The sequence below is a fragment of the Cetorhinus maximus genome, chromosome 4, assembly GCF_964194155.1.
Source record: "Cetorhinus maximus chromosome 4, sCetMax3.hap1.1, whole genome shotgun sequence".
NCBI lineage: Eukaryota > Metazoa > Chordata > Chondrichthyes > Lamniformes > Cetorhinidae > Cetorhinus > Cetorhinus maximus.
This window is the reverse complement of record NC_135882.1, coordinates 100,444,668-100,470,190: the sequence shown is the minus strand read 5'-3', so window position 1 is coordinate 100,470,190 and position 25,523 is coordinate 100,444,668. Positions and strand designations below refer to the sequence as shown.

General features: G+C 45.5%; 1 protein-coding gene across 1 annotated transcript in view; it reads left to right on the top strand.

The window, feature by feature from the left end:
* The window catches only part of LOC144679341 (chloride channel protein C-like), a 167,517-nt gene that overhangs the window by 36,891 nt on the left and 105,103 nt on the right, over positions 1-25,523 (top strand). Inside the window, exon 9 of the mRNA XM_078539718.1 lies at positions 23,741-23,880. Within this exon, the coding sequence (XP_078395844.1) occupies positions 23,741-23,880 (140 nt within the window). The remainder of the gene's footprint in view (positions 1-23,740; positions 23,881-25,523) is intronic.

Genomic DNA, 25,523 nt, shown 5'->3' with positions numbered 1-25,523 from the left:
CAAACCTCATCCCGCCACTGGATGAGGTTTGTAAAAAAAATCACTTACCCGCCTGCCCGTTGGGCTCAGGCGCCGACCCGAAGTTTGCATGGACCCTTCAAAATCCTGGTCGATTGGAGAGTTAATGGCCTTAACAAGGCCTTTAATTAATGGCTGCATAGTGCGCTCGCCGACCGAAATATCATGATGCTGCGTGCTGATGTCGGGACGCTCGCGCGACATCAGCGTGCAACATTTTAAGCGCTGGCGTGCGGATTCCGCCACCCACACGCCAGCCAGAAGATTCTGCCCTAAGGGTGGAATCGTTCCAGATTTGCGCGAAGTGCGGTAGCGGGTGGGTAAAATGACGTTTTACCTGCCGTCCGCAATGGCGGCTTTTCACGCCTTATTGTCCCAAACCCGCTGCATTAATTATGCATTCCTGGGAAACACACTCTTTTCCATGGCAGACGGGCTCTCATTCGTCCACCATGCCATCACCTCGTTGCTTCGTCATCCCGGGTGCAATATTTAAAGTCCAGCCGTGTGCACACATCTCAGTGCTTCCAACTCGCGACTGCTGCAGGGAAGATGTCCACGAAAGGCAAAAAGACTGCAGCCCCCAGGTTCAATGACACGTCCCTTGAGTGCCTTTTGGATGCAGTGGAGGCTTGCCGTCATGTCCTCTACCCCCCCAGCGAGATCACTAATCCGGCTTGGGTAGGCGATGGCAGTGGTGGTCAGCATCAATGCCCTTCAAAAGAGGACAACCACCCAGTGCCGCAAGAGGATGAATTATCTCCTCCATTCCACCAATGTAAGTCACTCTTTTTATCACTCTCAACTCACACACTCACAAACCCATCATACATCCACAGGGCTCTCACTCACTGCCGGTTCAAGGGACATCACCATTCACTCTCTCACACACACCTTCATTGTCCCCAACCCATCCATGGGACCAATCAACACCCACACAAGCCTGGCATACTTATCATCTGGCCTGGCAGACATCCTGCTTACACTCTGTCTACCTCTATTCATGCAGGACAAGCTGGCACACAACAAGAGGGAGAGGTCACAGACCGGTGGACGAATGCCTGAAATGAAGGTCCTCATGGACTTTGAAACAGAGCCATCCAGCTGGTCAGCGATGATCTGGACCGTTCCTGTGCTGACGGTGAGGTCGGTGGTGCTCTACCAAGTGAGGATCCAGCAGTGTAACATCCATCAGACAGCCATATTGTGACTGACATGTCCTGTTTCACAGCCCATTGACATGCACTAATTATCTTTCCTTGCTTCCGCAGGCCCATCTGGGTAACAGCCTATGGAGTCCATGACCCGGGGCCTGCAATCAAGTCCCAAAGATACCTTTGAAGAGGAAACTGGAGGCACTCTCCTTGAAGTCTCATCACAGCGCTCACCCACACTCTCCACCAGCGCAGAGACACACTTTGGTGGGACTTAGCTTTATAGTAGCCTTGGTATCATAATCTGGTGAGCATATCGCACTGTCTGATTCACAGCTGGCGGCGGCAGGGACTTCCTAGGCTTCCACACTCGGAGGACTGCTGGAGGCCTGAAACTTGCTCAGTCTGAGTCAGATGATGAGCCTCTGGACTTGGTCATGTCACAGTTACTGCAGCTGCAAAGGCAAGCTCGGGAACATTAGGAAGGGATGTCCGCTGCACTCCTCAGATTACAAGGCACGATGGAGAAGTCCATCCGCCTTCAGGCTGAGGTGTAAAGCCAGCATGCTAATGCACCGAGGTCAACACCGGCAGGATGGTGGCCGCCATGGAGACCTTGGTCCAGGGCATCGGTCCTGCACTGCTGTGCAGGCTGAACTCCATCGCTGATGACATAGTTGGCCTCTAACGAGAGTGATGTGGGGCAGCATGATCTCACTCCAGCTACCCCTTCTCCTCAAGGAGTCATCCAGGGGCCCTTGGGCACCTATAGGGAGGTGGATCAGCAGGTATACCCCCAGGGGCTATCCATCCAGGTGACTCTGGGAGTGTCCGCCCATCTGAATCTCCTCTTCCTGTGACCTCAGCAGCTCCAGCTCCACAGGCTGAGGAGGGTGCCACTGCCACACAGCAGGACCCCGAAAGCAGGCCAGGGTCCTCCAAGTCTCAATACTCCAGAGGACACCTGCCAAGGGTGTCACAGACAGGGGGGCGTAGCGTCAGCAGGCTGCTTTCACCTCGGCTGTGGGTATTCGAGGTGCACTAAGACATAGCGGCGGGGTTAGGAAAGTTAAGAAGATGTAACTTTTTTGAGTCAAAACAAATAAACTAAATTAACAAGCCAAGGAACAAATTAAAAGGCAGTATCCTAAAGGGAAACTGCAAAAACAAAATACAAAATTTATAGGAAACTTACAAATAATAAACCAAAATGTGATTAAGAGGGTCAATAAAACACCCCAGTCCCCATGGTGCCCACTGAGTACTGAAGGCCTCGATGGTGCCAGCGGACACCACGTGCTCCATCTCCTGGGACACTGGCCACAAACGTAGATGTGGAAGAGGGGCAGACAGTCGGGTTGGACAACCCCCTTGATTGCCCGTTGCCTGGATCAGTTAATGGCCAACTTGACCAGGGGCAAGAAGATGTAGTTGCACAACCTGGACATGGGTATTAGTCACTTGTCCATACTGTTCCTTATTGTCAATGAACTCCCAAGAATGCCTCCCTGCCTATGGCTCCTTGTTCTGATGAGCAGTGTATGTGTCACTCAGATGTGTAACCTTTCTGCGCAAAATAAGGGCAGGTTTCTCAGTCCAGGGCCTCTTCCTTGTGCTGTGTGCAGCCTTCAGACCAAAGTAATGGTCTGGCCTCACAGTCCCTGGACACATTAGTGATGCCTGCACCTCGACAGTGCTTGTCATTGCTGCCAGTATGTTATGGGCAGGTGTCACAGAGTTCCGTCATTCTCCCTGTGTGCTCTCAGCACCTTTAAGGTGGGGCTGGCCCCCATCTCTTCAGCATCTTTGACCAGTGACGCTGTGTTCCTGAAGGGGTCAGGTGCTGAAGGCTGACAAAGGATCAGATGCTTTTAAAGTTTCATGGCTGCGTCTCTATGATATGACCCTGATCACAGAGCGCAAGCGAGCTGCCCTCAGCCAGACTGGAGTCAGACATTCTCAGAGGCTATGTGAAGATCCATGGAGTGTCCTCACTGCATGTTGTCATCATCCTCCTGCAATTTAGTGGCTATTAGGGCCTCCACTGTGTCTCCACGACAGGAGCATTATCACAGAGGGTATGCGCGCTGCCATAAGCCAGACTGGAGCCAGATGCAATGTGAGGATCTAAGGTATCTCCTCACTGTATGTTGTCATCATCCTCCACAAATCTAGCAGCTATGAAGGCCTCGTCTGGCCAGTGCGAGGGCCTTATCCCTCTCAGCATTGCCTTCGAGGACCTCGTCACCCTCATCCTTGTCGGCGTCCTCCTCATCAGAGAAGAGCTTCAGCTCCTCCATCTCCTCCTCAGCCAGCTCGTCACCCCATTAGAGCACCAGGTTGTAAAGGGTGCAGCAGACGACGATAGCGTGTGACACCCTCTGCGGACTGTATTGCATGGGCTCCAACAGACCAGTCCAGGCACCAGGACCGCATTTTCAGCATCCCGATGGTCTGCTCCACCAAGCTGAAAGATGCAGCATGAGCCTCATTATACCTTCACTCCGCTGCAGTCTGAGGCCGCCGCACAGCCGCGTCCTCTGCGGGTAGCCCTTGTCCCCGAGAAGCCATCCCTGCAGCTTCTGTGGACCCTGGAAGACTTTGGGGATCTGTGACCAACTGAGAATGTAGGAGTCATGGATACTCCCTGGAAACTGTGCACAAACATGCAGTATGCGTTTGTGGTGGTTGCACACCAGCTGAACATGCAGTGAATGGAGTCCCTTTCCGTTGACATAGTTGACTGCGTGTTATGACGGAGATCTGAGTGCCATGTGAGCGTAGTCGATGGCACCCTGCATCTGTGGGAAACCTGAGATTTGGGCAAATCCAATCGCTTTTGCATCCTGTCTGTCCTGGTCATGGGCAAAATGCAAAAGTTGTGTGCCCTCGCGAAAATGGCATCTGTGACCTCATGGATGCATTTGCAGTTGGAGGCTTTTGATATCCCACAGAGGTCATCTGTGGAGCCCTGAATGGAGCCACTGGTATGGAAATTGAGCACCGTGGTCGCTTTCACAGCCACTGGCAGTAGATGCCTTCCATGTCCCCATGGCATCAAATCCTGCAGCAGGTGGCAGGTGTGACTGATCAGTTCCCTAGACTTGTGCAGTCTTAGGCAACGCTGGTTCTCGGTCATCTGCAGGAATGAAAGGCAGCATCTACAGACCCTGGGTCTAGCTAGGTGCTGACCAGTGACAGCTTGCTGTGGCTCTTTGGCGGCGTGTGTGGAAGCCTCAGCCGCTCCTTCTTCCTGAGGGTTGCTGCTCCTCCGACTGCGCAGCCAGGTGCCTCAGTTGCTCTCTTCTCAGTTATCTTTGCTCTCTGTAAGCCACAAGGCATACAGCTAGTTCACCAGGCTTCACGATCCGGATGTACTCCTCTTGCAGATTGAAAGAGAGAGATATATGAGTTAGTATGGGTGTACTAAAAACCTTTCTTGGTTAAGTCTGAAGGCCCCTTAATGCTTCCTGGAGAGTGCTGGCCACCACTTGAATGGCCAGAGGTTAGTGTGCTGCACGGCTGCCTGAAACCCCACCCACCTCGGTCCCATTCCACCCGACCGATTAGTGGCAGTTTTGCCCATTGGACTGCATGCTGTGCTCTCAGCTCAGGCACAGGCATTCTCCTAACCCACACTGCAAGGTTGCACTGATAGCTTGAACCATGGAGGAGACTTGTCCAAACCGGGATGATGACATTACAAGGGGCTGTGAGCACTTCCATCAGTGACTGCTCCATAGCGAACTTTAGCAAGGAGATTGTACAATGTGCCCAGTCGTCCAACTGTTCTGCAGTCCACTAAAATACTCATTAGTTTGCAGACTGTGTCCGTGGGGTGAAAAGCTCTGGAGCACTTGGTGGCACTTTGATGCCTTTGTGTTGCTTGAGTGGCAGATCAGCTAGAGGCCCGACTCCAATCATATCAATGTGGCTGCGCCTGAACTGTTTCAGCTGCAGAGGAATTGTCACTTTATACAAGGTTTCCCTAATGCATGGCTACTTCCCTCACCCACCCCACCAGCACCCTGCACATGCTTGTGCACTACCTTCAACCGCAGTGCAGCCCTTGTCCCCCACCCCACCATATTGCCTCAACCACAGGACAGATTACACAAAAATTAAAAAAGGCTAATGGAATCTTTGCATTTACCCCAAAAGGGCTGGAGTACAAAAGGATGGAAGTTATGTTACAGCTGTACAGCTCTCTGGCTAGAGTCCACCTGGAACGCCGCACTCTATTTTGTATAGGTATTTTGTGTCTATCTTCACTGTAGGAGACTTAGGAAACTTCCTGAAGATACTTTAAAATCAAAAGATGAACAGGAGGGAGGAACTTGAAACAATTACCATCACTGAGCAAAAGTGCTTGGAAAACTATTAGACCTAAAGGACCAGATGGCTTGCATCCTAGGGTGTTAAAAGAAGTTGCTGCAGAGATAGCAGATGCATTGGCTATAATCTTCCAAAATTCCTTAGATTCTGGGAGGGTTCCAATGGATTGGAAAATAGCTAATGTAACACCAGTATTTAAGAAATGGGGAGACGGAATGCAGGAAATTACAGGCCAGTTAGCCTAATGTCTGTCATAGGGAGATTGCTAGAGTCCATTATTAAGGAGGTTATAGCAGGATACTTAGAAAATCATAATATGATCAGGCAGAGTCAACATTGCTTTGTGAAAGGGAATTCAAGTTTAACTAATTTATTAACATTTCGAAGAAGTAACGAGCTAAGAGGATAAAGGGGAACCTGTAGATGTGGTGTACTTGGATTTCCATAAGGTATTTGATAAAATGCCACATCAAAGGTAACTGCACAAAATAAGAGAACATGATGTGGGGGATAACATGTTAGCATGGATAAAGGATTTGTTAGCTAACAGTAAGGGGTGTACGGAGAGGCAGGCACCTGAGTGAGTAGCGAATTAGATTCATGTGATAAATTCTGATAAATCCCTTTCAGGTTTTAACTATAGATTAAGAGTGAAGATCTGACATAGTACTAACCTTCAAGTAAGCTAGGTTAGCTTTTTAAACAAGAGAGCTGCCTGGAGTGGCAGTTATCTGTCAATCACCTGAAAGCAGTTGGTTCAAGTGGTGTTAATTACTGTAGCAAGAAACTAAACTAACTGGTGACTCATTAGAAGGTTTTCAAACCACACAAACCAAAAATAGACGCATGAGGAGACAGGTGACTAAGCATAAGAGTTAGATGGAGACAGAGTGAGTAACAGTTAGGTTCATGTGGGAACTTGGTGCACGGGGAAAGAGGAATTAATCTAAGTTAATTAAGTGAGTAATTAAATTAAGTTAACTAAATAACATAAGTAACAGTGGCAGGACAGGTGTTATGTTGCAGCTGTGGAATGTGGGAACTTTTGGACACCAAGGCAACCCATAACAAACACATTTGCAGAAAGTGTAAGCAGCTAGAGGAATTCCAGATCAGGATTATTGATCTGGAAGCCAAACTGCAGACACTGTGCAACATAAGGGAGGGGGAGAAATACCTGGACACTTTGTTCCAGGAGACGGTCACGTTTCTTAGAATAGGGTTGTCTGGTTTGGTCAGCAGTGAGGGACAGGAGGGTATGACCTCCTGAGTGAGCGAGTGAGGCAGCTAAAGGGACCGAGCAGACAGCAGCGGAGGAACCTCAGACTTTGCAATTGTTAAACAGGTTTGAGGTGCTCAAAACCTGTGTGGATGAAAGTGAGGTCTGCAAGGTGGATGAGCAGGTTGGCCATGGCACCATGGTACAGGAAGCAAACAGAGATGTAATGGTAGTAGGGGATAGTATAGTGAGAGGGATTGACACCATTCTCTGCAGCAAAGAGCGAGAGTCCAGAAGGCTGTGATGCCTGCCTGGTGTCAAGGTTCGGGATATCTGCTCATTTCTGGAGAGGAACTTGCAGTGGGAGAGGGAGGATCCAATCATCGTGGTCTATGTGGGTACCAATGACATAGGCAGGACAAAGAAGGAGATTCTGCATAGCCAGTATGAGAAGCTAAGTACAAAATTAAGAAGCAGAACCTCAAAGGTAATAATCTCTGGATTATCATCTGAGCCACATGTAAATTGGCATAGGGAAAATAAGATTAGAGAGATAAATACGTGGCTCAAAGACTGGTGTGGGAGAGGTGGGTTCCTGTTCGTGGGGCACTGGCACCAGTACAGGGGAAAGTGGGTCTGTACCGTTGGGATAGTCTATATCTGAACCGTGCTGGGACATGTGTTCTTGTGAATTGCATAACTAGGGAAGTAGAGAGGGCTTTAAACTAAACAACGGGGGTGTGTTGGTGGTGGGGTGGGTGGGGAGGGGTGGGGGGGGGGGGGGCGCGCGAGGGTGGGGATCAAGCTTGGGTAGATGTGGCAATTAAGGGGTATATTCAAGGTAGTGGACCATAATAGTAACATGGGAAATGAGAGTCATAGATTAGCAGGAGGGGGCAGAGAGATAGAACCTAAGAATACACCAATTGTCAAGACTAGACGTTACAAAGATAACAAAAAGACAAAACTAAAGGCTCTGTATATGAATGCACATAGCATTCATAACAAAGTAAATGAACTGATGGCACACATTGAAATAAACCAATGTGATCTGATAGAAATTACAGATATGTGGCTGCAGGATGACAAGGATTGGGTCCTGAACATTGAGAGGTAAATGACATTCAAGAAGAATAGGAAGCTAGGTAAAGGTGGAGGGGTAGCACTGTTGATCAAGGATGGCATTAGTGCAACAGTTAGAGATGACCTTGGCTCAAGAGATCAGGATGTAGAATCGGTTTGGGTGGAGACGAGGAATAGTAGGAGAAAGAAATCACTAATGGGATTGGTCTACAGGACCCCTAACAGTAACCACAATGTAGGACAAGTATACAAGAAGAAATATTGGGTGCTTGTGATAAAGGGACAGCAATAATCATGGGTGATTTTAATCCACATATAAATTAGAAAAATCAGATTGGCAGTAGTAGCCTGGATGAGGAGTTCATAGAATGCTTTTGAGAGAGTTTCTTAGAGCAGCATGTTGTGGAACCAACCAGAGAGCAGGTTATGTTAGACTTAGTATTGTGTAATGTGACAGGATTAATTAATGACCTCAGAGTGAAGGCACTCCTTGGTAGCAGTGACCTCAGTATGATTGAATTTCACATCCAGTTTGAAAGGGAGAAGAGTGGGTCTAAGACTAGTATTTTAAACTTAAATAAGGGCAACTATGTGGACATGAAAGCTGAGCTAGCTGAAGTGAACTGGGATACTAGGCTAGGGGACAGATCAATAGAGAAGCAGTGGCAGACATGAAAGGGGATATTTCAGAATACTCAGATTAAGCATATCCCTACTTTAAAGAAAAACTCTAAGGGGAGGACCCACCATCCGTGGTTAAGTACAGAAGTTAAGGAAAGCATCAAACTTAAGGAAAAAGCATACAACTCCTTAAAGATGAGTGTCAGGTCAGAATATAAAGAATGGCAGAGAATGATTAAAGAGTTAATCAGGAGAAAGAAATTAGAGTATTGGAGTAACCTAGCTAGAAATATAAAAACGGATAGCAAGAGTTTCTACATTTAAAAAGGAAAAGAGTAAGTAAAGTGAGTGTTGGTACACTAGAGAGTGTGGAGTTAATGGTAGATAATAAGGAAATGGTGGATGAAATAAACAAATATTTTGCTTCTGTCTTCATTATACAGGATACAAAAACCATTCCAGTAATAGCTGTAAATCAGGAAGTGGAAGGGAGGGGAGAACTTGGTGAAATTACAATCACTAGGGAAGTGGTACGGAGCAAACTGATGGAGCTGTGGGCTGACAAGTCTCCGGGTCCTGATGGACTTCATCCTAGGGTCTTAAGAGAGGATGCTAATGAAGTAGTAGATGTGTTGGTATTAAAATTCCAAAATTCGCTAGATTCTGGAAAAGTTCCTTCAGATTGGAAAGTAACAAATATAACTCCTCTATTCAGGAAGGCCAGGAAACTATAGGCCAGTTAGCTTGACGTCTGTTGTGGGGGACGTGTTAGAATCTATCATTTAAGAGCTAGGCACTTAGAGAAACTCAAGGCAATCGGGAAGAGTCAGCATGATTTTGTGAAAGGGAAATCATGTTTAACCAATTTATTGGAGTTCTTTGAAGGAATAACATGTGCTTTGGATAAAGGGGAGCCTGTACACCTGCTGTACTTGGATTTTCAAAGGCATTTGGTAAGGTGCCACATCAAAGGTTATTGCGGAAAATAAAAGTTCACATTGTAGGCAACATATTTGGATGGAAGATTGGTGGGCTGGTAGAAAACAGGGAGTATGCATAAAAGAGTCTTTTTCTGATTGGCAGGATGTGATGTGTCTGTGCCAGGGCCTCAATTTTTACAATTTATACCAATGACTTAGATGAGGGGAGTGAAGGCATGGTAGCTAAATTTACAGATGACACAAAGATAGGTAGGAAAGTACATTGTGAAGAAGTCATAAGGAGGTTGCAGACAAATATAGATAGGTGAGTGAGTGGGCAAAAATCTGGCAGTTGGAACATAATGTAGTAAAATGTGAAGTTGTTCACTTTGGTAGGAAGAATAAAAAAGCAGAGTATTACTTAAATGGAAAAGGCTGCAGAATTCCAAGGCGCAGAGGGATCTAGTTGGTATAGTACATGAGTCACAAAAAGTTAGTATGCAGGTACAGCAAGGCCTGAAACTTACCTATGTCGGGCAGGTAGGGCGGGAGTGGGTGGGGGCGGGTGCGGAGCTGATTGCCACCTGCGATTGCCTGCGTGCCGCCATTTTACGTGTGTGGGCCAATAAAGGCCCGCCCAGCGTGATGCATGGCTGGTAGCGCTCAGTGCTATCTGTGCGGGTGGGGGGAGGAGGGAGAGTTGGGGCCTGCGCTCTTTTGCGCATGTGCGCGAAAGAGCGCAGCAATCTCCCTGAGGCTCGGAGCTGCCTCAGGGAGATTAAGTCGATATTAAAATAATTAACTAAAGCATTTAAAAAGTTATTTAAGCATGTCCCCTCATTTGACTGTATCACATGAAATGTTTTTGTATTTCAGGAAATTTTTTTATTTATTTAACAAAACCTTCAGGTAACCTCATCCACAGGCATGAAAACGTGAAGGCCGCTTGGGCTCTTCGCCTGCCTGCCAACCTTAAAGTTTGACGGGCAGTGTTGTTAATGAGCTTGATTACTTTTTTAATGGCCTTAATAGGCTGTTGACAGTTCGGCGGGTGCACAGCCGCCTCTGGCGTGTGCTCGCCGAATGAAAGATCTAAGTGACGCGCTATGACGTCAGGACATATGCCTGACGTCATCTTGTGTTATATTGCACGTCGGCGTGTCGGGCATGCCCCCACATGCCAACGGCAATATTCTGGCCCAAGTAATTAAGAAGGCTAATGGAATGCAATACTTTATGTCGAGAGGAATTGAACATTAGGTAAGGATGTTATGCTCAAAGTTATACAGGCCAATGGTGAGACTGCACCTTGAAGCAATTTTGGCCTCCTTATTTAAGAAAGGATGTAAATGCGTTGGAGGCGGTTCAGAGGAGGTTCATTAGATTGATGCCTGGAATGAGCAAGTTGTCTTATGGGGAAATGTTAGACAGACTTGACTTGTTTCCATTGGAGTTTAGAAGAGTGAAAGGTGATTTGATTGAAGTATATAAGATCCTGAACGGTATTGACAAGGTGGAATGGAAAGGATGTTTCCTCTTGTGGGTGAGTGCAGAACTAGGGGGCACTGTTTTAAAATTAGGGGTTGCCCATTTAGAACAGAGATGAGAAGAAATTTTTTCTCTCAGAGGGTTGTGCGACTTTGGAACTCTTTGCCTCTAGTGGAGGCGGGGTCATTGGAATTTTTTTAAGGCAGAGGTAGATAAATTCTTGTTAGGAAAGGGAATCAAAGGTAGGTGGGAACGTGGAATTCAAAACACAAACATATCAGCCATGATCTTATTGAGTGATGGAGCAGGCTCAAGGGGTTGAATGGCCTACTTCTACTCCTATTTTGTATGTTTGTATGTTTGTAACAGGAAGCAGAGAGTAGGGAAAACGGGTCTTTTTTGAGTTGGAAAGCTGTAACTAGAGGAGTGCCACAGGAATCAGTACATTCTATTTAAATGACTTGGATGAAGGGACCAAATGAATGGTAGCTTAATTTGCTGATGACACCAAGATAGATTGGAAAGTAAGTTGTCTAGGAGAGAGAGAGTTTACAAAGGGATATAGACAGGTAGGTAAGTGGGCAAAAATTTGGTAGATGGAGTATAATGTGGAAAATGTGAACTTGTCCACTTTGGCAGGAAAATTAGAAAAGCATACTATTTAAAGAGAGATTGCAGAACTCGGTGGCACAGAGGGCTGTGGGTGCCCTGGTACATGAATCACAAAAGGTTAGTACGCAGGTGAGTAGGAAGCCAAATTGAATGTTAGTGTTTGTTGCAAAGGGAATGGAATATAAAAGTAAAGAAGTTTCATTGCAGCTGTGCAGGGCATTGGTAAGACCACATCTGGAATACTGTGTACAGTTTTGGTCTCCTTACTTGAAGAAAGATATAAGAAACAGTACAGAGAAGTTTCACTTGACTCATTCTTGGGATGAAGGGATGAAGGCAAAGGAAAGTGGAGTTGAGACCACAACCAGATCCGCCATTATCTTATTGAATGGCAGAGCCGACTCGAAGGCCAACTGCTGCTCCTAAGTCCTATGTTCCTTTGTTCCTATTCTGGGCAGTGCATCTCAGGAATGAAATTTTGGCCTTGGACGGGGTGCAGTGCAGATTCACCAGAATTTTTATGCAGTAAAATGAGTCAAATTATGAGAGACAAGGTTGCATGGACTAGTCCTATATTCCCTTGAATATTGAAGATTAGGGGCTGAACTAATCAAGATGTTTAAGATGATTGAAGGAGGGGATAAGACAGATAAAGAGGAACAATTTCCTCTGTTGGGGAATCTAGACCAAAGGGTCATAAGCTTAAAATTAAAGCTAGGCTGATGTCAGAAATCACTTCTTCGTACAGTAGTGAAATCTGAATCTCTCCCAATGACAACAGCAGCAACTTGAATTTTCATAGTGCCTTTAATGTTCTAAAATATCCCAAGGTGCTTCACACCAGCGCTATTAAGGCAAAATTTGATACACGACCACGAGGAGATATTAGGAAAGATGACAAAAGTTTGGTCAAATTGGTAGGTTTTAAGCAGCACTTTAAAGGAGGAAGGAGAGGTGGCACAGCAGAGAGGCTTAGGGAGGGAATAGTTGAAGGCCTAGGCAGTTGAATGCATGGCAACCAATGGTAGAATGATTAAAATTGGAGTTGCTCAAGAGCCACAAAATGACAACACTAATTTAGCAATAGGAGTAGGGCATTTGCCCCCTGGTGCCTGCTCCATTCAATAAGATTATGGGTGATCTGATTGTGGCCTCAACTCCACTTTCCTGTCTGCCACCCATAACTCTTGACTCCCTCGTATTTCAACAATCTATCTAACTCAGCTTTGAATATATTCAATGGCCAAGCTTCCACTGTTTTCTGGGGAAGGGAATTCCATAGACTAACAACCCTCTGAGAGAAAAAAAGTAATCCTCATCTCAGTTTTAAATAGGAGACCCCTAATTTTTAAACTGTGTCCACTAGCTCTAGACTCCCCTATCCTATTATCCTATCAGCATCCATCCTGTCAAGTCTCCTCAGGATCTTATATATTTCAATATGGTCACCTCGCATTCTTCTAAACTCCAATGGGTATAGGCCCAGCCTGCTCAACCTTTCCTTATGAGCTAACTCCTTCATCCCAGGAATCAGTCGAGTGAACCTTCTCTGTACTGCTTCAAATGCAATGACATCCTTTCTTAAGTGAGGAGACAGAAACTGCACACAGTACCTCGGATGTGGTCTCACCAAGACCCTGTACAGCTGTAGCAACACTTCCCTACTTTTGTATTCCATTCCCTTTGCAATAAATGCCAACATGCCATGTGCCTTCTGAATTATTCGCTATAACTGAAAGCTAACTTATGTTATTCATATCCCAGAACACCCAAATCCATCTGAGGCTCTCAGTATTCAAATAATATACTGCTTTTCTATTTTTCCTGCCAAAGTGGACAAATTCACACATTTTCCAACATTGTTCTGCAACTGCCAATTTTTTGCCCACTTATTTCCTATCTAAATCCTTTTGTAGACTTATGTCCACTTTGTTTTTATTCATTCATAGGATGTGGGTGTTGCTGGCCGGGCCAATATTTATTGCCCATCCCTAATTGCCCTTGAGTAGGTGGTGGTGGTGAGATGCCTTCTTTGATCGCTGCAGTCCATGTGGTGTAGGTACACACTCAGTGCTGTTAGGGGGGAGTTCCAGGATTTTGACCCAGCGACAGTGGATATATTTCCAACTCAGGATGGTGTGTGGCTTGGAGGGAAACCTCCAGGTGGTGGTGTTCCCATGTGTCTGGTGCTCTTGTCCTTCTAGATGGTAGCGGTCGTAGGTTTGAAAGGTGCTATCTAAGGAACCTTGGTGAGTTCTTGCAGTGCATCTTGTAGATGTTGCACACTGCTGCCACTGTCAGTGGTGAAAGAAGTGACTGTTTAAGGATGGGTTGCCAATCAAGTGGGCTGCTTTGTTCTGGATGGTGTCGAGCTTCTTGAGTGTTCATGGAGCTGCACTCATCCAGGCAAGTGGAGCATATTCCATCACACTCCTGACTTGTGCCTTATAGATGGTACACAGGCTTTGGGGAGTCAGGAAGTGAGTTACTTGTCGCAAGATTCCTAGCCTCTCACCTGCTCTTGCAGCCACAGTATTTATATGGCCAGTCCAGTTCAGCTTCTGGTCAATGGTAACCCCCAGGATGTTGATAGTGGGGGATTCAGTGATGGTAATGCCATTGAATGTCAAGGGGCGAAGGTTAGTTTCTCTCTTGCTGGAGATGGTCATTGCCTGGCACTAGTGTGGCATGAATGTTACTTGCCACATGTCAGCCCAAGCCTGGATATTGTCCAGGTCTTGCTGCATTTGGATATGGACTATTTCACTATCTGAGGAGTTGCGAATGGTGCTGAACATCGTGGAATCATCAGCGAACATCCCCATTTCTGACCTTATGATGGAAGGAAGGTCATTGATGAAGCAACTGAAGACAGTTGGGCCTGCAGTGATGTCCTTGACAACTTACTTTCTTACCTATCTTTGGCCGGAATTTTCTGTGCATGCCGGCGTCAGGTGTGTTCGGTGTGGTGAGCGGATAATATAGCAGAAAGTCCAAAATCGGTTTTATAACGTTGTGAAACCAGTTTGTGATCATCTGCTCCGCTCGCCGAGGGTGGCTGTGTTTCCCGCCATCGGATGTCGGAAACCTCATTGTAATACATCAGCATATCATTATAAACCTAGCCCACCGGACTTATCCCTCCCCCGGTTCATCGGCCCACATCGGCGGGAAAACACCTTGATATGTTTCACAACAGCACATAAGTGACGTGCATCTGGTGAGCTGCACTTCACTTGGGACTTCAAGGTTTGTTTGCCTTTCTTGCTTCAGTCAGCACTCGCAGACATCAGCATCAGGCTTCACAGACAGCACCACATCACTTTCACGGGGGGCTCACGGGCAGGTTTTGTCTACCAGACCAGCCGTAAGGTGGGGGTGGCTTTTCAATGGCTGCAGGGCAAGGTCTTGCTTGGGGAATGGGGAGAAGTGGCCTCAGGCATGGGAAGAGGTTGCAGGACGGGAGCTATACTGGGGAAAGAAGGTAATCCAGGGTGTGTGTGGAGGTGCGTATTGATCTGTGCACGTGGCCTCAAGATGGTGAGGGCTGAGGAGGCAGTCTCCAGAGGAGATGAGGTCAGATGGACATGTGAGGGTGTGTGTGAGAATAGGTGGTGATGTCCCTTGAGCTGGCAGTGAGTGAGATGCCAGTGAATGTGTGATGGGCTTGAGTGTGTGGGCAGAATTTTCTGCCTGCCGGGCCGGCCCCATCCAATCTCTGGCGGGCGGGGAGCCGATCCCCGCCGGAGAAGAAGGCCCCATTGCCATTTTACGTAGGCGGGCCAATTAAGGCCCGCCCAGCATGATGTCCTGCGGGAAGCCTCCACCCCTGCCTGTCCCTCTGTCCCCATCCCGTCTTCCAATTCCAGCCCCGGCCGTGTATTCACTGTACCCCCTGACCTTCCCCTCTCCGATGCTGAACGTTCAGTGCTCAGCAAAGGACTTAGTTTCATACCCTTACGCCCTCATCTCAATGAATTTCAGGCTCGGCACGATGCTGAACTCTTCTTCCGCCGTCTTCGTCTCCGTGCTCACTTCTTTGGGCAGGAGTTCTCTCCCCGTTCAACGGATCCTTTTACCCACCTCCAATATTCTCCCTCCACCTGGACCCCTCCCTCTGGATTCTTACTTTCTCTTGATCTTTTCATTGAGAACTGTCGGCGTGACATTAGCCGTCTCAATTTCTCTGCTCCTCTCACCCATTCTAATCTGTCTCTCTCTGAATTTACTGCACTCCGTTCTCTCAGGTCCAACCCCGACATTGTCATCAAACCCGCTGACAAGGGTGGTGCTGTTGTTGTCTGGCGCACTGACCTCTACCTCGCGGAGGCTGAGCGTCAACTCGCAGACACTTCCTCTACCTCTCCCTGGACCATGACCCCACCATGGAACATCAAGCCATTGTTTCCAGGACTGTCACTGACCTCATCTCCTCTGGAGATCTTCCTCCCACAGCTTCCAACCTGATAGTCGCCCAACCTCGGACGGCCCGCTTCTACCTTCTACCCAAAATCCACAAACAGAACTGTCCTGGCAGACCGATCGTGTCAGCCTGTTCCTGCCCCAGGGAACTCATTTCTCGTTATCTTGACTCCCTTCTCTCTCCCCTTGTCCAGTCCCTTCCCACCTACATCCGTGATTCCTCTGACACCTTACGTCACATCAACAATTTCCAGTTCCCTGGCCCCAACCGCTTCCTCTTCACCATGGATGTCCAATCCCTCTACACCTCCATCCCCCACCAGGATGGTCTTAGGGCCCTTAGCTTCTTCCTTGAACAGAGGCCCCAACAATCCCCATCCACCACTACTCTCCTCCGTCTGGCTGAACTTGTTCTCACACTGAACAATTTCTCCTTTAACTCCTCTCACTTCCTCCAAATAAAAGGTGTGGCTATGGGTACCCGCATGGGCCCCAGCTATGCCTGTCTCTTTATGGGGTATGTGGAACATTCCTTGTTCCAGTCCTACTCCGGCCCCCTCCCACAACTCTTTCTCCGGTACATCGATGATTACTTCGGTGCTGCTTCATGCTCTCGTCGGGACCTGGAAAAATTTATTAATTTTGCTTCCAATCTCCACCCCTCCATCATTTTCACATGGTCCATCTCTGACACTTCTCTTCCCTTCCTTGACCTCTCTGTCTCAATTTCTGATGATAGACTGTCCACCAATATCCATTACAAGCCTACCGACTCCCACAGCTACCTCGACTACAGCTCCTCACACCCCGCTTCCTGTAAGGACTCCATCCCATTCTCTGAGTTCCTTCGCCTCCATCGCATCTGTTCTGATGACGCTACTTTCAAAAACAGTTCCTCTGACATGTCCTCCTTCTTCCTTAACCGAGGTTTTCCACCCACGGTCGTTAACAGGGCCCTCAACCGTGTCCGGCCCATCTCCCGCGCATCCGCCTTCTCCTCCCTCCCAGAAACATGATAGGGTCCCCCTTGTCCTCATTTATCACCCCACCAGCCTCCACATTCAAAGGATCATCCTCCGCCAACTCCAACATGATGCCACCACCAAACACATCTTCCCTTCACCGCCCCCTGGCGGCATTCCGTAGGGATCGTTCCCTCCGGGACACCCTGGTCCACTCCTCCATCACCCCCTACTCCTCAACCCCCACCTATGGCACCTCCTCATGCCCACGCAGAAGATGCAACACCTGCCCCTTCACCTCCTCTCTCCTCACCGTCCAAGGGCCCAAACACTCCTTTCAAGTGAAGCAGCATTTCACTTGCATTTCCCCTAACTTAGTCTACTGCATTCGTTGCTCCCAATGCGGTCTCCTAGGATACAGGCCATCAGGTCCAGGAGACTTGTCAGCCTTCAGTTCTAATAGTTTTCCCAGTGCCTTTTCCCTAGTGATTGTGATTGTTTTAAGTTCCTCCCTGCCTTTTATCTCTTGATTTTTAAGTATCCTTTGAGTATTCTGTACCTTCTACAGTGAAGGTGGACTCAAAATATCTGTTCAACGCTTCTGCCATTTCCTTGTTTCCCATTATTAATTCACTGGTCTTGCCCTGTAAGTGACCAACACTCATTTTAGTTACTCTTATCCTTTTTTCCTGTTACTATCAGTTTTTATATTTCTTGCTACCTTCCTCTCATTTTAGAGGAATGCAGATATCTTGGAGGCTGTATAGCTAGAGGAGATGACAGAAATAGGCAGAGTAGAGGCCATGGAAGGAATTGGAAACAAGAACAAGAGCCAGGAACCAGTATATTTCAATGAGCAGTGAGGTAGTGGGTGAAGGGATGTGAGTAAGGACATGCAGTTTAGATGAACTCAAGTTTACAGAAAGTAGAATGAAGGAGGTTGACCAGGGATGTGTTGGACCACTCAAGTCCACAGATAACAAAGGCATGGATGAGGGTTTCAGCTGCAGATGGATGAGGCAGGGGTAGACTCTGGTGATGTTATGGAGGTGGAAATAGACAGTCTTAGTGATGGAGCAGATATGGGATCAGATATGATTCCAAGCTTGCAAACAGCCTGGTTCAGCCTGAGATAATTGCTAAGGAGAAGGGTGGAGTTGATAGCTAGGGAACCAAGTTTGTGGTGAGAACCAAAGACAATGACTTTGGTCTTCCCAATATTTAATTGGAGGAAATTTCTGCTCATCCAGTACTAGATATTTACTAGCAGCCTGATAATCTGGTGAAGGGGTTGAGACAGGTGGTGGTGAGGTGGACCTGGGTGTCGTCAGCATACATGTGGCAATTGGAGCTGTGTTTTTGGATGATGGCGCCAAATGGCAGCATGCAAACAAGAAATAGGAAGGGGCAAAGGATGGATCCTTCGGGGACATCAGAGATAAAGGTGCAGGAATAAATGCCATTATAGATCATTCTCTGGCAATGATTGGATAGATAAGAATGATCCTTGTGAATGCAACACTTTACCTAGCTTCAAAAATCTCCTCAAAGTGTACTTGTTCAATCAGTCTTCTCCTTACTCCTTCTCAGTGTCTAGTCCCCTTTCTCTTGCTATGTTAAAGAAATTATTTAAGTTCAAGTTGTAGCTCAAGTGAGAAGAATTATGAAATTAATGGCTCCAGAATGCTTGGTCAATATTTTCACATTGCAATATGATCTCAGCAACTTGAATGGTTTCCTGTGGGCCAATATGTGGAGGCAAATTTATGAAATCTGTGACCAGAGGAAATTAAACATATATATGTCACATGGGAGTTGAGTTCAAGCCTAGCTTATTCAAAGCTTTAAGATAATTTGCTGTGCTGTTATGTTTGCAAAGAGTTGGAAGTGAGTACAGGGAGCTATGCAGAGTACTACTGAGCTAGAAAATTAGATGGATTAGCTTGGACTCTATTTGTACTTTAAGGGACTTTTACTATTAATTGGATTTCAATACCTTCGTGCCAGTTTGAAAATAAAATTGTTCATAATGAACTCATGCTAGTTTCTCAATTTTTATAACCTTGAAGAGAAGGCGGCCATAGCAATAACGATACTGCTTGGAGGGGTATGTTGCAAATATTAAGCAAAAGAGGAGCATGCCAAAAATTACTAGTATAAATATCCAGAACGTTCACAGAAATATAAATGAATTTAATCAAAGCATTCTTAATTAGAAAGTGAATCTTGAATACACAATACTGAAATTTTGTTTGGTTTATGCTGCAAATGATACATTTGTGAATATCCAAGTGGTTGGCTAAACCCTTGCTGTTGGCCATTTTCATATTTGCATTCTTTATTGAGATAGAAGTACAAGAATTACCTATCCAACTCAGAAATGCAGGCCTTGGAACTCGTGCACTTAACTGTCTGGTAATATATTTAAATAACTTATGGCTTGAAATTACTTAAAATTTCTATATGACTCACAAAATATTTACAGATGTGGAATGACATGCAATGGATGTTGCCTGTATGAATTTTAAGAAAGTGTTTGAGAAAGTATCATATAAAAAGCTAGCTAACACAATTGAGGGTCATGGTATAGGAGAGTTAGTGTCAGTTTGGATAAAAAAAAATTGGCTTAAGGACAGAAAAGAGCAAATTGTAATAAATGGTTGTTTTTCAGACTGGAGAATGGTAGACAGTGGTGTTCCAAATGGTCAGTGCTAGAACCATTGCTTTTTTCTGATATATCTAAATGACTTGGATATTAAAATACAGGTATCCCCTGTCTAAAGCAGATTCTAATAGTGCATTTTTATTTTAGCATAGTTTGTAGATTAGGGACGCTCTCTGAATTGGGCTGCCTCCGATTTTGTTTTTGCATGGTTATTACATATGCTGAGTCTTTTAAAAAGAAACTGCTGCTTGTTGCTTCTTTCCACCGACAATCCATTTTGCCACTTCCCTGTCCCGACCCTCCCTCTTGCCTCGCCCCTCCCCTGATCTTCCTGCTTGTTGCTTCCCCTAAACTTCTCGCTCGCTGCTCCCCTCCCCAACCCTCTTGCTTCCTGCTCCATCCCCCAACCCTCCTGCATGCCCCTTCCCCAATCCTCATGCTCCCTCTCCTGACCCTCCCACTACCCACATGCTGCCCTTATGATGACCCTTCTGTTCGGCACCACTCACCGCTCCCCTTTCCCAAACCCTTGTCACTTGCCCCTCACTGCCCTGCTCCCCGTCCCTGTTCCAAGCTCTCACTTTGAGCAGGAGGAGCAAGGAAGGCTCGGAAAGGGATTGGGAGGGTCAGCGAGCGGGAGGGCCTGGCCAAGGGGTGAGCCAGACGGTCTGGCGAAGGGGAGCAGGAGGGTCAGGCTAGGGGCAGTGAGCAGGAGGGTCGGGGAGGGGAGGAAGCGGGACATTTGGGGAAGTAGCAAGTGTCAGAGTTGAGGAGGGAACGGGAGGGTTGGGATAGGGTGGTGAGTGGGAGGGATTGGGGGAAGGGAACTGGGAAGCAGTGAACAGGAAGTGGCAAGCTGGAGATAAGTATAAAGAGTTAGTAAGTTAATAAGAGTTATTAAGAGGATTTTTGAACCAGTTAGGTTCAAGGCAGGCAATACGTTTTTAATATTAAAATTATCAGGAATTTAATCCAATATGTTTTCTTATGGGAAAGTAATTTTCGTTTATTTTGTTTTTGTTTAGCATGCTGTTTTTTAGGAACACTTTAGGGGTGCTAAACAAGGGATAGCTGTAAAAATTAAAATTTCAAAATTTGCCAATGATACCAAACTTGAAGTTGTGGTGAACAGTGAGGATGATACCAATTGACTGTAACAGGACATAGATAGGCTAGCAGAATGGGCAGACATGTGGCAGATGGAATAAAATATAGACAAGTGTGAAGTGATTTTGGCAGAAGAGACAGCAAGAGGCAATATAGACTCAATGGCACAGTTCTAAAGTGCGCACAGGGACAGAGCGACCTGGGGGTTCAGTTTCATGGATGTTTGAAGGTAGCAGAACATATTGAGAGACTGGCTGAGCTTTGTAAATAGAGGTATTGAGCACAAAAGCAGGGATAATATGCTGAACCTTTATAAAGCTTTGGTTAGTCCACAACTAGAGTATTACATCCAGTTGTGGTCACCACACTTCCTTCAGAGAATGCAGAGGTGATTTATTGGAATTGTTCCAGGGATGAGGGAATTTAACAACAAAGCTAGATTGGAGAATCTGGGGTTGTTCTCCTCAGAGCGAAGGAGATCGAGGGGAGATTTGACAGAAGTGTACAAGATTATGACAGGTACACAGTAGACAAAGAAAAGCTGTTCCCATTAGCCGATTATATAAGGACTAGAGGACACAGATTTAAGGTTTTAAGCAAGAGATACAGGGAGTTTATGAGCAAGAACTTTTGAACGCAGCGAGTGGTAATGGCCTCAAACTCACCGCCTTCAAGGGTGGTAGAAGTGAAAAGGATGAGTAATTTCAAATGGAAATTGGATGGGCACCTGAAGGAAAAGAACTTGCAAGGCTATGGGGATAGAGCAATGGAATAGGACTGGGTTGCTCTACAGAGAGCTAGTATGGACTTGATGGACCAAATACCCTCCTTCTGTTCCTTAATGACTCTGAGACTATTACATTCTTCCCATCGTAGTTTATTCAGTCCTAGGACATCACTGCAGGAGTTCCTCAGGGTAGAGTCCTGGGCCCAACCATCTTCAGCTGCTTCATCAATAACCTTCCCTCCATCATACGGTCAGATGTAGGGATGATTATGGATGATTGCGCAATGTTCAGCACCATTTGTGACTCCTCAGATATTGAAGCAGTCTGTGTCCATATGCAGCAAGACCTGGAGAACATTCATGCTTGGGCTGATAAGTGACAAGTAACATTCATGCCATACAAGTGCCAGGCAACAAGAGAGAATCCAACCATCTCTCCTTGACATCCAATGGCATTACGATCGCTGAATCTCCCACTATCAACATTCTGGGGGGCACCATTGACCAGAAACTGAACTGGACTAGCCATTAGAATACTGTGGCTACAAGAGCAGGTCAGAGACTGGGAATTCTGCGGTGAGTAACTCACCTCCTGACTCCCCAAAGCCTGTCCGCCATTTACAAGGCACAAGTCAGAAGTGTGATGGAATACTTTCCACTGGATGAATGCAGCTCCAAGAACACTCAAGAAGCTCAACAAAACCCAGGACAAAGCAGCCCGCTTGATTGGCACCCCATCTACCAACTTAACCATTCACTCTGTCTACCAGTGACACACAGTGGCAGCAGTGTGTACCATATACCAGTTGCACTGCAGCAACTTATCAAGGCTCCTATGATAGCACCTTCCAAACCCACGATCTCTACTGCCTAGAAGGACAAGAGCAGCAGATGCATGGAAACATCACCACCTACAGGTTCCTCTTCAAGCCATTCACCATCCTGACTTGGAAATATGTCGCCATTCCTTCACTGTTGCTGGGTCAAAACCCTGGAGCTCCTTCCTAACAGCACTGTGGGTGTACCTACACCACATGGGCTGCAGCTCAACACAACCTTCTCAAGGGCAACTAGGGATGGGCAATAAATGCTGGCCTAGCCAGTGATGCCAACATCTGTGAAAAAATTAAACAAAATCCGTCCAGAGTAAACCTGCAGTCCACCTATTCCTGAATCAAATTGTTTCATAAATGATTCAAGGAGATTCCATTCTTCCCAAAAGTCCATTCCAGGTGTTGGTCATTCACTGTTTTCCGATTTGATCTTTGGATATGCCCATTCCTAATTTGGCTCAAGGCATAAAAACTGAACCAGCAGTGTGGGACCAGAGCAGAAGATCAGTTGATATTAGTGAACCAGTTAGGTTTTTACAACTACCTAGCACCTGTCATGATCATTTTATTTGCTTCCTGCCCACAAATCACCAGATTTTTTTAATGGAAGTTAATTTCATAACTTCCCATGTGTGGAATCTGAGTTCCTGATCTCTTGGGTTGTTTGTCCAGTGCTATAATCACTATTCTAACATATCATTATCACTGTATGAAGAAGAACATCACGATATCAGGCCTAAGGTAATCTTCTACTGGTTTGTTCCACTTCCACACCTAAAAATAATATTCTACATTAACCTTTTCCAGACCATTATATAGCTTGATAAGATAACCTCTCTTTTTCAGACAGATAAGCCCAGGTCTTTCCTTAGTTTCTCTCATATCCTCAAATTTCCAGCAGAGATCAGTCTCTTTAGTTTGCATTACATCTACTGTTTGAATGGTTCCCTTGTATCTTGATAAGCAGGGGTCATTAGAGCTAAGCCTGCAAATAGATTTTAACACTGTGGCCTTACTGCTTCTCCCTGCTTGAGTTTTAGTTCTCCTTTTGGCAGCCAATGTTCTACGACAGTCTTTCACAATCTATATTTATTGTTCATTTTTCGCATGGTGCTTGAAACTTAAAACTAGCTCTGTGACTAGTGTTGAATTATTCAAAGTAGCATTTTGGAAGTGATACCTTGCCTTTTTTCTCATTTGAGGCCACATTTGTGGGCCATTCAAAGTGGCAGATAAATTCCCCTGGACAGAGATGGTTGATATAAATGAATAGGGAACATACAGTGTAAATTGCACTTAATTGTTCTCATTAAAATGCCCAAAATATACATTTATTTTAAAATGTTATAACTTATTATTGGAACAGAATTGTTGTCATTCTGATGCTGATTCTGGAATTCAAAGCACACATGAAAGGAACTTACACATATTTCTGAGTCCCCTAATCTTTATGATAAATTTCATTTTTAACAAGTTGTCAAGTACTAATTTTTTTTCTGCCTCTCCCTTGTTTAATTATTATTATATTTATTGTGAGAAACCTAACTGACATTTTTCTCTGAATGGTTAACTAGATCATCTTACTACAACATCTCCACAGAAGTTACTCACCGACTGAGTAAGACAGAACATTTTAACTCCTACAACTGTCCACTAGGAGAAACCTGGATTGGACCTGATGGTGTAAGGCATTCAAATTACACTTACAATCAAGGTAATGCTGGAACAAACTTTCCTGGAATTTTGGAGGGGTTGGGCATTGAGTTCAGCAGCAGGAATAGTGATCAAGTAAGTGGTGAATATTCCATCACACACTTATCAAGCCTTGTAGACGGTGGAGAGGTTTTTAGGGATCAGGAGGTGACAGTCTTGTCGTACATTATTCAGTCATTATGAATCAGATTGGCAAAAGTAGCCTGGAAGATGAGTTCATAGAGTGTTTTCAGGACGGTTTTTTAGAGCAGGATGTTCTAGAGCCAATAGAAAGAAAAAGTGCATAATTCTGCAAAGATGTGTCAGGTCAGAAGATTGGACAGAATATAAAGAACAACAAAGAATGACCAAAAGATTAATAAGAAGGGAGATATTTGAGTACAAGGGAAGGCTAGCTAGAAATATAAAAACACAATAAGAATTTCTACAGGTATTTAAAAAGGAACAGAGTAAGTAAAGTGAGCGGTGGTCCTCGAGAGCAGTGGTTCCCAACCCTTTTTATGTCACAGCACACATTTATACTATAAAAAGATTTGAGACACATCTATTTTCTCCAACTGAAATGCCCTCTAACAAAAAGCCTTTTATCTCTAAAATCCCCTAAAAACATGTCAAGTCAGCACCTAATACAATTTTCATTAGATTAAATAGTTTACAAAGAAAGCCTTATCACCAGTTGAATGTCAAATACAATATATTTATAGAAAATGTACACAATTTAAAAGTGTTTCCCATTAAAGATTTCAATTGTTTTCAGTTTTGTTAAGTCTGCATTTCTCAATGTGAAAGTTCATCTTCGTAACATATTAAAAAAAGTTCAGTTTCTTCTCATTCATAAAAAAGTATTGAAATTAAAAGTATATGAATCAGAGCAAAACATAGTTGAAGGAAATGCTGTGAGTAGCGTCTTACTGGCAACGTTAGTGTGACACCTGGACCTGCCTCTGTGAGCAGAGTCTATTGACCTGGAGAGGAACTGATGACAGGGCAACTCGCAGGACTTGCTCCACTGATAGTCACTTCCTTCTTTTGTCTTTTACATAAGTCAGTGTTGAGAATGACAACTCACACAGGTAGGCTGTGGGAAACGGTAAGAGTACTGCTGTAGCATGATCTGAAATAGATGGATATTCTTGTCCTGGAAGCAAACAAAATATGTCCACAGGCATCTCTGCAAACTTCAGTTTCAGTGTACGATCCATCCTGAGCTCTGTGAATTCCTCTTGTTCTTTTAATGACAATTTCTTTGACTATTCAAAAGAAAGTGCACTAAATGGACCATGTCTTCCATGCTGGTGGAAGTAGAATTCGAACTTCTCTTGTAGTGTTTTAAGATGTGTGTGGACGAAGCTGAGTATGGTTTTGCTAAGTGCGCTGATGCCAGCTTGAACACCTGAATTGACCCACTTGCCACTTTTCCTGCTAAAGGGCCGGTTTTGATCTAAAGCCTTGACGTTTATCTGTGGCAGTCAGAATGTTCTCGTTTTTCCCCTGCATTTTAATATTCAGCTCACTCAGATGGCTGACTATTTCTGAAAGATATGCAAGCTTAGCACACCAAGAATCATCACATATTAAATCTTTGTGTAGCAATTCATGCAGAGCCGAAAACTCTTTCAGCGCGTTACGGAGCTCGTAAACACA